At 56.2% G+C, this 12,415-nt stretch overlaps 1 protein-coding gene across 1 annotated transcript in view; it reads left to right on the top strand.

Annotated features, from left to right (window-relative positions):
- Positions 1–2,173: 2,173 nt before the first annotated feature.
- The window catches only part of LOC127751467 (uncharacterized), a gene marked incomplete at its 3' end in the record, with an annotated part of 78,200 nt that continues 67,958 nt past the window's right edge, over positions 2,174–12,415 (top strand). Inside the window, exons 1-5 of the mRNA XM_052275063.1 lie at positions 2,174–2,405; positions 4,143–4,425; positions 4,506–4,699; positions 4,885–5,080; positions 5,235–5,353. Of these exons, the coding sequence (XP_052131023.1) occupies positions 4,201–4,425; positions 4,506–4,699; positions 4,885–5,080; positions 5,235–5,353 (734 nt within the window). The remainder of the gene's footprint in view (positions 2,406–4,142; positions 4,426–4,505; positions 4,700–4,884; positions 5,081–5,234; positions 5,354–12,415) is intronic.

Here is a 12,415-nt window from a genome sequence, read left to right as displayed (position 1 = left end):
GGTGCCTTAGGCCCGGCCTCAGGGCGCGAGTGAGTAGGCAACCCGCTCGCACGGACGGGTATGCGGTGCAGGATAACTTGGAAAGCGCTCGGTGTTTATCTGCCTCCTGGAGCAGAGCGTCAAAGGCGTCACACGGCCGGGCCCCGTCCGGGCACCTCAGTCGGTCGCGTCGCTCGAGCTCGCCGACAACGAGGGAATGTGGGGCGAGGGCTAGAGGCAGGTGGGGCGGTGCAGCTGGGCGCCGCGCAGCCCAAGTGGCTGGGGTACCTCCCTGCCCGCGGGTACTCCCCGCGGGTACCGCTGACCGGAGGCGGGGCACGGCCACGCGTAGATTATTGAACGATCAGCAGCGGCCGAGGCGGCGGCCGCTCTGGCTGAGTGGAGTGAGCGGGATATCGGAAGCAGCAGCAGCAGCCAAACCGCGGGACGGGAGCCGTCGGCCGTTCACGTTCACCGCATAGGTCCGGTTAGAATTATCGTTACTATTCCAAGCGCAAAACGTCCGAGTGGATTTCAGTGTATCGAGATTCCACACACACACACACACACGCGCGCGCGCGCGCGCGAATCAGATTTTATTTTCTGAGAAGTAAATAGCTCCGGGTTCGTCAATCCCTTGCTTGCGCGGCGCAGTATTTAGAAACCAGTCGGGTGCTCTCTACCTTCCCTGGACTCGACGAGTTGGCTCTCTGGCTGGCGAGTTGCAGGGAGTCTAGTGAAGGAGCCTGGGGCCCTGAGGCCCTGACCGACCCCCCCCCCTCCCTCTTCCGTGTCTCTCTCACCTCACGTTCGCGATGCGGTCCACTTGCACGCTTCGTAGTTACTCTGTGCATTTGCATCCCAAGATTGGATACTTGCGCGTTTGCCGGCTCGTAAAAAATCATTTCTTTCTGATTTTGTCGTTTTTCGATTTTGAAGGGAACGCTTTCCGGTGACCTGAAGTTTTCTCAGAAGTATATTCACACTTTCACGCGACGGAAAGAGAGCCTTGAGTAAGAGAATGATTGTGTCAGTGCATACGATATATCGGTGAAAAGGGTCGGTCGTCGTTATTTCGCACTCGGTCGGCAGTAGTCGTGTTCCAGTTCCATTCGTGCCCGTCGGAGGGAAGTCCTTCCGATCGATGACTAATAAACTAATAAATTACATCCTCGGCTGCCGCGCGCTGTGCGGCGCTGTGTATCAGCCACTCGTGCATGCCGCTATTGACGAGGCGCTCGGCCGGGAGGCGCGTGGCTCTGGGCGGGGCCGGTCGGCTCGGGGTGATGTGGATGTGACGGCCGCCAGTCCGTTACGGGACGGGGTCCAGGACCGGAGCGTCGGCTCCTCAGCGGGAGGTGGCCCGGACCCGGCACCGGCCCGGCCCGGCCCGAGGCAGGACAAACGGGTGACGATCACATTCGGCTGGGCAGCGAGGCGAGATGGAGAGACAAGAAAAAATATGTTGCAGTGATGAACGGGAACGGGACCTGCTGCTCTGTTGTCGGTGCCGAACGTCTGCATTTGGCGGTCAGAGTGCGTCGTCGACCAGGGCAGTCGGACTGATTTGTTGCCGCGTGAACCCTCGTGTGCGGCTGTGGAAATAGTTCCGCGGATACACATTTATAAACATTTGGAGCACGAGGCAAATGCGTTGTCGGAAGCGATGCATTTTAGACAGTCCCGAAGACTGTCTCTACCAGAAGGAGAAACCTTGCCCCCTCCCACTCCCCCAGGTTCTCGATTAGAACAAGGCCGGCCGGACAGGCCCAGGGGATAGAAAATGGTCAAACTCATGTCAAGTCAAGTCATTTGACGAATATGATGTCACTTTGACGTCATTTTGAAGTCAAAATTACCTTGCATTGATTTCAAAATGGTATAAAATGACGTCAAAATGACATCATTTTCGTCAAATGACTTGACTTGACATGAGTTTGACCATTTTCTGTCCGCTGGGGGTGCAAGGGCTCGTGAGTTTTGTTTAAATTTACACTCTTAACTTCCTACAAATAAATTTGCGTTGTATCATTCGAAGAAAAGGGAATTCCTGTATTTTGTTGCAAGACCATGCTTCGCATTACAAAGAATGCACACCAACTGGCTTAGCCACAGAGGACGGGATTCACCCGGAATCGATACTGCTGGAGAGGGAAGGCCAAAACGTTCCAAACTTCTCAATCGCCCCGCATGAGCGCGCCACCACCACCTGTGTTCCTCGCATCGCCGCCGCCCCGCATCCCGCCCTAGTGTTTATCATCAGACTTTAATTAGAGTTTGGTGCGGAAAGCTTTTATAACAGTTTGAGTAGTTATCGGATAATCATCTCTCACAAGTTTGTCTTCATTATCCTTGGAATATTGCATCGTCTTTCAGTGGCCAACGGTTTTGGACTGCTTTCAACATCATCCGTTGAGGTTATGAAGGTATTTCTTCGCTGGAACTCTAAATCTCTTTGATTCTGTAGTAATGTTGCACAAGTAAGTTTTTACCTGCAGGATGAGGCGACTGGTGTCTAGAATTCAAATTCTTTGAAAATGGCACATAATGTAAAGTGCGCCCGGTCTTTGCGCACCTTGGTCCCATCCAGTCTCTGATAAAAGTGTGTGTGCGTTGAAGGCAACTTATCCAATGCCACATGATCAGGTGCAGGTGAGGTTTTTGCAATACAAAAACCTATGACTAAACAATTTGTGAGATGTTATCTGGAGTTTCAATGGAGCATATAGTTACGCAATCAATTTTAATAGTAAACTGTTACTCGCTTTCATCCAGATAATAAATTATGATCTAATACAAAACGTTGCAATGCTAATTCTTTGTATATTAAAAAATCTTTATTTTAAACTCTGTTACTTTTTACCATACAGAAGATTTTTATCTCACAGATAGACCATGCCGTATTTTACAATTGTGGCTCCTTTGTATTACGGTTGCACTAAATGTTTGGTATGTTACCAGTCTCAACCTTTGTAATACAAATATTTATCTCTGTAGGAAGATAAGAGTTTATTGTTTTAAATGGATCACACACCCTAGTAACATGAAACTATCGATCGACAGTCTATCAATATGTGCGACATTCACCCGTCAGTCGATCGTTACTTTCAAATCACTTGGGTATCAGGGGTGGGCGATTCGCCCCGTCCACATTCTTAGAGTGTACAGCACGCAGGCGTGCGGAGGAGCTTCGCCGTTACACAAAACTGCGAAGTTCAGCCTATGCTATCTTTCTCATAGCGCCTGATAGGTATGCAACATCATTCCTACAGTGCATGCGTGCACTGTGGGGTGGCCTACCCTGAGTCTTACAGGCGCCAAGCAACAGTAACTTGTCGGATGAATCTCTTTGTAAAACGGGGCGAGTAGGCAACCCGCTCTCGCGCTTGCGTGCGGTACAGTCTAACTACGGAAGTCGGTGAAGCAAATCAGCCACCCAGTAGAATATAGACATATTTTTGATTGGGAAGGGAAAGGGGCGTCGGAGGGGAAAATGGGAGTAAGCATAGCATAATCTCGGTGGTGTAGAGAACTAACGAGGAAAGGAAAAGGAACACGGCGCAAAATTGCACATGACTAGCGGCCAACACCGCGAGGCTCGACGCGTGTACACAGTGGTTTATACGCCTGCTCTCCGCAGATCTGCCCGCGGGCGCACCTCTGCGGGCCCCGGACCCGCTTGCAAGGTGGGCTGCACTCTTTTCACTTTGGCCGCGGATAGGGGGCCGCGGATAGGGGTGACCCGCTCCGCACTGGCTCCGCAAATAGCCCCGAGTCTAGCTCGTCGTCCAGCTCGTCGTTCAGCTCCGCGTCCAACCCCGCGTCCAGCTGCGCATCTAGCTCGGCATCTAGCTCGGCGTCTAGCTCGGCGTCTAGCTCGGCGTCTAGCTTTGCGTCCAGCTCAGTACCTAGCTCCGCACCTAGCCTTGCGTCCAGCCCCGCGTCCAGCTCTGCAGTCCGGCGCAGCGGCGCGGTGCGCGTCGCTATGCAAAATGGACCAACTAACTTTCTCGGCCGATCGTCTGGTCGATTTGAGCGTCCGCCAAGTGCAGCGCGGCGGGGCGTCGGGACGGCGGGGCGGGCCGGACGCCTCCTGGTCCCCGCCATGCCAGACTTGCCGATAGCATCAGCCGCGCTCCTCACTATGTACTCTCTGCTTCCAGGAGGATGTGAAGCAGCGTCTCTCCACTGCGAGTGCGTCCCCCAGCAGCGGTCGCCAGCATGGGCAACTCTTACTCCAGCCCGGCGGCGGCGGCCGTGGCGGCCGAGGACGGCGCGGAGGCGGCGCGCGCTTCCAGCTCCAGGGGCGGCGGCGGCGGCGGCGGCGGAGGTGGAGGTGGCGAGGGCACAGGTGGCCGTCGTGGGGCGGCGCCGCCCGAGCAGGCGGACACCACGGCCCGGCGGTTCTTGGAGCTGCTGTGCGTTGTCCAGCGCGGCTGGAGCCAGGTGAGGCCACTCAAGAAAAAAAAAATCTGAAAAACGCTAAAAAGTTACAAAGTTATAAAGTTTTGCTTGCGCGTCGACAGATGCGCGAGAGCGTGGACGAGCTGGGCACGCTGACGAAGGGCACGCTCAAGCGGAACAAGGGCGGCGGTGCCCAGGGCTCCTCGACGGGGAACCCGGCGGGTGCCGACGGCCTGGAGTCGCGTCAGCGGCACTACAAGCAGCGCAAAGAGGTGGTGAGGAGCGTCACCTTCAGCGCCGGCCAGCACGACGCCAGGTACGTGCGCACTCGTAAAGCCACATAATTCCTGTACAACGACACGGCTCGCGCATAATCTAGTCTGTAAACAGAGATGTGTTCTGGAGGCCACAGCGAGGGTCTCGTTGAATAAATCGGCGTAGTTAACATTTTCCTAGCTGAAATAAATTTACGCCTAAAAGCCCAACGTTTTATCCTTGCAGGAGGGTGCAGCCGGAGCCCTCGCTGCGGCGCTGCGACAGCCACGACAATCACTACGCGCTGGGGCTGGCGCCGCCGCACGCCCCCCGCGGGCCCTGCGCGCCCCGGGCCGCGCCGCGCCGCGTCTGGGACGCCCGCAGCCTCCGCTCCCTCACCGAGGACGCCCTGACGGACGCCGAGCTCGAGCTGGACCTGCCGGTGAGTAGCGAGGAGTGGTTGTTTGAGGGGTACCTCGCTGTAAATTGAAGCGTACACCGGATGTTGTATTTTTCCCCTTAATTTTTGTTGATTTTTCAGTGTATTTCCTGAGGGTATACACTGACTTTTCTGAGACCATGGTTTGTGACCGCAGGGCCCGGCGGCGCGCGGAGGGCGGTTTCTGCAGGACGACGGTGCCGCTTCGTGCAGCAGCGGCTGCAGCGACAGCAGTTGCGACCGCAGCGGGTGCAGTTCCTGCTGCGATCACCACCGGTGAGTCCCCCCCCCCCCCGACCTCCTGCCCGCCCCTGGCGCACATGCAACACTTCTGGCGGAGACGCGGCCGCTGCGCCGTGAGGGTAGGCAACACCTTCGGCAGATGCACCGCGACGCCTGAGGGTAGGCAACACTTTCAGCAGGTACAATGCAGCGCCCGAGGGTAGGCAACACTTGCTGCTCCTGGACTTTCTGGACGCTAGCGCCCGTGGCCCCGGCGCAGAGGCAACACTTCGTTCTCGTTGGACCGGCTCTAGTGGTGGAAGGGAGGAGGCGAAGTAGCCGTTCGGTGTTCGGTGCGTTTCAGTTCGGTGAGCAGTCGCGCCGGGTGGGTAGGCAAACCATCGAACGCGATCCAAGCTGTCAGTAAAATGACTCACATTTGAAGCAGTCCGTGAACACCTGAGCAATTTTTACGTCCTCCTATTCACTCCGATGTATTTCTGGAAAAGTTTCCGACTGTTAATTTAAGGGCAGTGAAAAGTAGAGATACCACCACTCTCCGGGAACCCGTGGCGTGCGTGAGAAAATGCACTTTATTTTCTTCCTAACAGCTTTGGCGACCAAAACTTGTCTTCATCGCCTGGCCCGGCGGTACCTCTTGTTCTCCTCACTACATTTCCATGGTTGATATTTCCGTTAACTCCCCGTTCGTTTTGCATAATATTCCGGGGCCCGCCTGGCCCGGCCCTGCTGGGCCCGCGGGCCGGGCGCGGCCGAGTCTGTGGGTAGCGTTTTTTTAGACGCGATCACGGTGGAGGGAGATACGGTGGGGGCACGAGGGCTCTGCTCGTGGGTCCAGAATCTCGACAGGTTGGGGGATTAACGCCCTGGTCGGGGCCAACTGTAGGGCGCGTTCACACTACCTTCAGTCGGGGCCGCCGTGCAGGTAGGTAGGTGGGAAGCCCAGACTCAGCTTGCGCGGGACGGGCTCGTACCTGACTTCTCTCTCGCACACTCCGGCCGAGCGGGCCCGGGCGAGGGTCGGTGCCGCTCAAGCTAAGTCGGGGCGGCCCAGCTACCTGCATAGGCCGCCCCGACTGAAGGTACTCCGTACCGGCACGTTAGATAGCCCCGACTCGGCCGTTAATCCCCCAACCTGTCGAGATTTTGGACCCACGGGTCCCTATGCTGGGAGGCCCTCGTGCCCCCACCGTTTCTCCCTCCACCGTGGACGCGATGAACACGTTGTGGGAGGGGAGCAAGAGGGAACACGGCCCGGCCCAGGGGCCCGTCAACCGTGACCATCACACCGAGCATCACGCGAGCCGAGCCGAGCAGCGCGGGGGCCGGGCCCAGCCGAGCCAGGCGGCGGGGCGGCGGGAGCCGAGCCGGGTGTCGTCACGGGATGCGCACACCATACCTTTACGTACTGCGCATCACTCACACACACACACATACACGCGCTGGATTTACTGACTGATATGTGGAAGTGCGATGCCCACGGCAGCGGCAGAGGGACTCGCAGTAGCAGCAACAGGTGGAACAAAGGAAGGCCGGACAAAGCTCGCGCGCCGCATCGTGACGGGTCGAAAACCCCAGGGGGTCCGCTAAACGCGACTTTATACTTCCTTTTCCTCCCTCTCTCTCCACTCCATCTGCTACATTTTTGTTTCGTGAACCAAGTGAATTTTGTGCACTCTGTACATTTGTTTTGCGAGTTCACGACGTATACCTACTGGAGACAGCAGATCAGGGATCCCCCTCTAAATTTTGCAAAGCTAGTTATGTGCATTTCAGTTACAATCTGTTACAATATTGTATCTGAACTCAGTTATGCACGTGAAGTCCGGTGCGAAGTCCGGTGCCAATTACAACAATTAAGCATTCCAGTAAAGCTGAAATGCAGATAAATGCGGGGACGAAGAAAACGAAAATCGCTATGCTTAAACATAGTGACTTGTGACTTCCGTTTTCTTGTTCCCTGCATTCTTCTGAATTTCAGCTTTACCGGAATGCTTTACTGTCCTTGGACTTTCCGAGTGTACGGTTCTGAAGTGCGTTTCCTGTATCCTTCGGCCATTTGTTTTGAAAAGGGCAAGGGACTCAATTCTTTCGATTGTAATGCATCGCCCAAATATTCTGCGGCGCCTGTTGCACCTGGCACGGTGTGTGTGAAGTGGGTGTGGGGGTGGGTGACCCTCGCGCGGGCTCCGCGACGCGGTGCGAGGTTGGGCGGTGGCGCCCTCGGCCGCGACGGCGGTGCGGGGAACCTGTGGCGGGCGGCGGCGGCGGTGTCCTCCTGGAAGGCCTGGCGAGTGGCGCGTCGCGCCGGCAGCAGCGGCTGCAGGAGGTGAGCGAGAGGGAGCGGCGCACCCCTCGCCACCGCTCACCTGAGCGAGAGAGAGACGGAGCGAAAACAACGCCGTCCAGGCGCTCCCCCCGCCCGGGCTCGGCTCGGCCGGCCGGCAGGCCCGGCTGCTCAGTGCTCAGTGCTCAGTCCGCTGCCAACGCCGACGGCCGCCGGGACGCGTCGTGCTTGCGCCGAGTCGGGCCGCGCCGAGACGAGCGTCTAGCCGCGCGGGTTCCCCATTGGTCTTCCACCGCGAGACCGATGTGCGAGAGTCCTGAGTAGTGTGTGACGCGCTGTGTGACGGTCCTGTCGTGCTTCTGTGACTGGAAGTGATTGTTCCAGCAGTGATCCGTGCCAGTGAGTGTCTCTGTGGTGGCGTGTCGGTGCGCGCAGACAGCAAGTGTGTGACAAAAAGTGTGACGAGCTTTGAGTTTTAAGCGGAACGGGCACCGCAGTGTGCGAGTGAGTGAGTAGTGATTTCTGTTGTGTGAGGAGTAATGTCACCTGCCTTTTGGATTGTCACCGCCGTCTGGAATACTTACTAAACCACCGTGTTCGTGAAAAACACGTAAGTGCTCACTTTTGTTGATCGCCTCTTTCAAGAATTCGTATTATTTTAAGTCGGACCCACATCCTACATGAGTGAAATTTGTCACGCTATCAAGAGTACGAAAAAATGTTAGTAGTGAAACCAAAAATTCTAATCCTAGTTGGAAAAGCTATAGGGAAGTCCAAATTAATCAATCTCCAACTTTTAGATATCGATACCAGAAATACATCAACCATACACTCTACATTTGGATGAAATCTCATGTAGCTGCGATTACTTGAGTTTTCTGTGGAAAAGATCACCAGAGCTTCATGTTAAAGTATATTCGACGCATGATAAACATAGAAAAAAGTTACTACCTGAACTGAAAAAAAGTGAAGGTTTTATTCTGGCGTGTTATTTTGTTACACTGGGAAAACAAAGGTAGGATTTTGTGCCTTTTAAAGGTGCTAAATTTTACTGCCTTTAAAAAGGCGCGAAAATGTTCAAAAAAACTAAAATTTAGCATCCTTGGGGCATTTTCGTGTCTCGCCAAGAGTGCGAATTTTTTAGTGCATCTGCAAAGGCGCGAAAGTTATAAACACAAAGTTATAAAGACATAATTTTGACCTTACGACCGTGGCGACCCCGGCATACCCTCGCTAGGTGCCGCGTCTGCACCCGCGGGTGGCGGGGCTTGGTGCGGCGGCCTGCTCTTGGACGCGCCGAGCTTGTCAGGAGCGAAGTTGATTACAAAAAGCTCTGAAGGCTCGTTGCCGCTCAGGTTGACGGAGGAGAAAAACTAATACCAGAAGAAGGAGAAGAAGAAGTCGGGGAAGAAAACGTCGACGGGGGCGGCGGAAGAGTGTTATGACACTAATGACCACAGGCTGATGGGCAGCAGGAAAAGGGGAAGGGGGGGGGGGGAGAGGCGATTGGAGGATGTCCCGCAGACACTGCAGGGCGTGGCGGCCAAAGGGTGTCGGCTGGGCGTGCCGGGTGCCTTACATCAGACGCCTTAACCTTGGGGCGCGGCGGGGCGGGGCGGGTGTGGCGCGGCGCATCGGTAGCGTCCACGGCGATGCCCACGCACGCCCCGCGCAACGGGCGGCGCGACCGAGAAGAGGGAGGGAGTGGGGCGGGCGTTGGAACGGAAACGCACATTGTCACACACCATCGTCAGATCGCTGCAGCAGCGCTGCGGTGCAGAGTATACCCACCTGACAGTCCAGTCTAGGGTGTGAAATCGAGCGTGAAAGTGTGTAGCCGTTGCGCACACACGGCCGTGTGCACAACAAACCTCTCACCCCTTTTAACCCCCCCTTCTCTCGCGCTCGAGACCAATCGGATTTATCGGTTCCGTTTGCCTTTCGCTCCGCGGCGTACCAACCTGTTCTGTGCAGTGCTATGGCCTTCGGAGGGTCAAAGGTGCAAAAACCCTTTACATGCCGGGGAAATGACGGTGGTAGTGCTGGTTGCTGTTGCCTGGCGGATTCCAGTGGGCACGCTAGGGACCAGGGACCCCCAGTGGATTCCAGCGCGCTCAGTGGCCTCTTCTTCACTGGGCTGCTGGCGGGTGTAAAAGTGGCCCGTAGTTCCATAGCAACGGGCCTTGCACGAGGGAGGCCCCAGGTTCTTGCTGGGGTCGCGTTTCAGGCAGGATGGCAGGTCGGCATAGTCGGCAGGCACAACAAATAACAACATAACAGCAACAACTGCGAATAATACCGACAAGCAGGGTTGCCTGGAACCTGAATCCTGCAAATGACATTGTGAGAAATTCTTGTAAAAGTTACACAATTTTCCTTGATGTATGTTGAAAAATTTCAACTTAAAATTGTAAAATGAATCGCGACTTGGAATTCATAGACGAACAAGCAGGATGGGCTGTCGCAAATTTACGAAACATATTTTTTAAATCAAAAGTACTACGAATATTGCAAATTTACTAGGACATTTTTCACAGTGGTTGTTTGACAATGGATGCATGCACCGCGTCAGGTCACTGGACGTCGCCGTCGCCCCGCACTCACTTCGAAAAGATAACAATCGCCGCCAGCACCAGTAGCAAGCTCATGACGACGTCGACGCCGCAATTACAAAGCCGCGTGTCCCAGATCCGGGACCCGGGACCTGCGACCCTTCCTGAGGCCGGACGGGGGGCGGCGGGGCGCGCTTGTATAAGAGTGTTTCTTTCTTGCGCGGCACGCCTAGGTCGAGTGCGCTACCCGGCCCGCCGGCGGGGTGTCGCTCGCTCGTCCGTCTCTGTCGGGCGTGCGACGAGGATGCGCCTTGAGTCGCGGGTGCGACGGAGAACGACTGAGAGAACGCCCCTTACCCCCTCCTCCCCCCCTCCGAAAAAGACTCGGACACGAGCGTCACGGCTGTAACGTCATTTCACGAACTACTCTCCGTCCGACCCAAAGGCTCACTGCGCGGCCGCCGCGGCCCCGCGCGATGGAGGGGCTGCTTGCACACTGCCAAATAATCCCCTTGCTTGTTATCGACTCGAAATTATCTCGCGTCGGCAGAAGTAAATGTATTTAGAAAAGACGACTTTAATTTTTTAAGTAATTCTCCGCGGAGATTACACACGAAATGAAATAAAAATACTACCCTGGGCAAAAGGAGGAAGCCGGTGCGTGTAAAAACGGCAGCGCGGCGAAATAAATTAGTCAGAGAAAGATGTGTAGGTTCGCCGTGAGAAAAGTGGCTGCGATCGCTGCCTTTGATTTGCTCGCTCGCTCGCTCGCTCGCTCGCTCGCTCGGCGCGTCCCCAAGCTCCGTTAATTACCGACGTTCATCATCGAGAGGGGGCCCTGCCTAACTGCGATCGGATCTGAGGAGAGCGGTGTGAACTGGACTTGCACTGGCCGGCCCGGAGGTGGCCGGAGGTGGCCGGGGGTCAGCAGCCTCGCTGTTCCGGCTCCGGGCCGGGCTCCGGGCGCCCGCCTCTGGTGGGATACGATGGGATGGACTCCGGGCCGGCCGGACCCTTTTCCTGCACGGAGCGTGAGGCTCAGCGGCGGGGCGGCTTTGGCTTTGGCGCTCGCTTCGCTTCGGCGTTCCGGGCCACTGCGCGCGCGGTGCACGCGGGCGAGGCCTCGGCCTGTGGGACCCGACCGGGCCGGGCAGGGCGCGGGGATGGGCACGAGTCGGAGCGAGCAAGGGGAGCGCGAGGAGCGAGCAAGGAGAGTGAGGAGCGAGCAAGGAGAGTGAGGAGCGAGCGAGGGCAGCGCACTATAAGCGAGTAAGCCGGTGCTCTTTGGGATTGTGCGCCGGGATGCACACCATCGCTGAGGAAGCAAAAGAGAGCGCGAGGAGCGGGCAAGCGGGTCGTAGGGAATGTAGGCCGGGATGCACATGAAGTCGGAGCGAGCTTGGAGCGAGCAAGGGGCTGCGGGCATGAGACTCGCGGTTGACTGTGTTTATTTTTATTTATTATTGCGTTCGAGAAATGCTCCGAGGCGCGGGTCAGGAGCAGGGCAGGGGGGCTGCTTTTCGCGCCATACCTCCAACTGCAGCAATTAAACCACTCTGCAGCGGTCGGTAGGAATTTAAGAAAATAAAAATATAAAATATAAAAAATGTTGCGCGACAGTTATTTTTTTCCCCTCGCTTTTTCTCCGTTGCGCTTGTTTTGACGCCTCGCCCCTGCCCCTGCCGCTGCACTCGGCGCGCTCCGTCCGCGCCCCGCGCAGTCCCGCCGCCCCGGGGCGGGTGCGCCCGGGTGTGCTGCGCGCGCCGCTCTGCATGTGGGAAAATGATTGCCAACCGGGCAGGGCCGGTGGTGTGCCTGCTCATGCCCTGCCTCATGCCCTGCCTCCCGCCGCAAACAAACCCGTTGTAATGGCATGCCTCCCCGCATCACGCCGCACCGCGCCGCACCGCGGTTTGCATACGGCATTTGCTGTATATCGCGGGCAGCGCGCCGGCGTTGCTGGGCGACGCGGACGCGACTCCCTTCTCTCACGCCTCTGGGCTAAATTCCGTGTTGCGGTATGGCACCAACATAATGGAACACGCTTTATTGTGGACCATGCAAAATTTATTGTTACAAATTTTTGGAATATTTTGGTTTGTCCTCAACGAGCAGAGTACGAATTAAGCACGACCTGCTGATTTTCTATCGTTTTACCATCCACACCCAGAAAAGTATGTTCTTGATTTCTCCATGGACTTGAATTTTTGAGTAGAATTGTTCTTGATTTGAGCCAAAATACTTGGTATAAGAACA

This window comes from Frankliniella occidentalis, unplaced genomic scaffold (assembly GCF_000697945.3).
Source record: "Frankliniella occidentalis isolate FOCC.00 unplaced genomic scaffold, Focc_3.1 Scaffold503, whole genome shotgun sequence".
Classification (NCBI taxonomy): domain Eukaryota; kingdom Metazoa; phylum Arthropoda; class Insecta; order Thysanoptera; family Thripidae; genus Frankliniella; species Frankliniella occidentalis.
The sequence above is the reverse complement of the archived record's forward strand: the minus strand, read 5'-3'. Positions and strand labels throughout refer to the sequence as shown.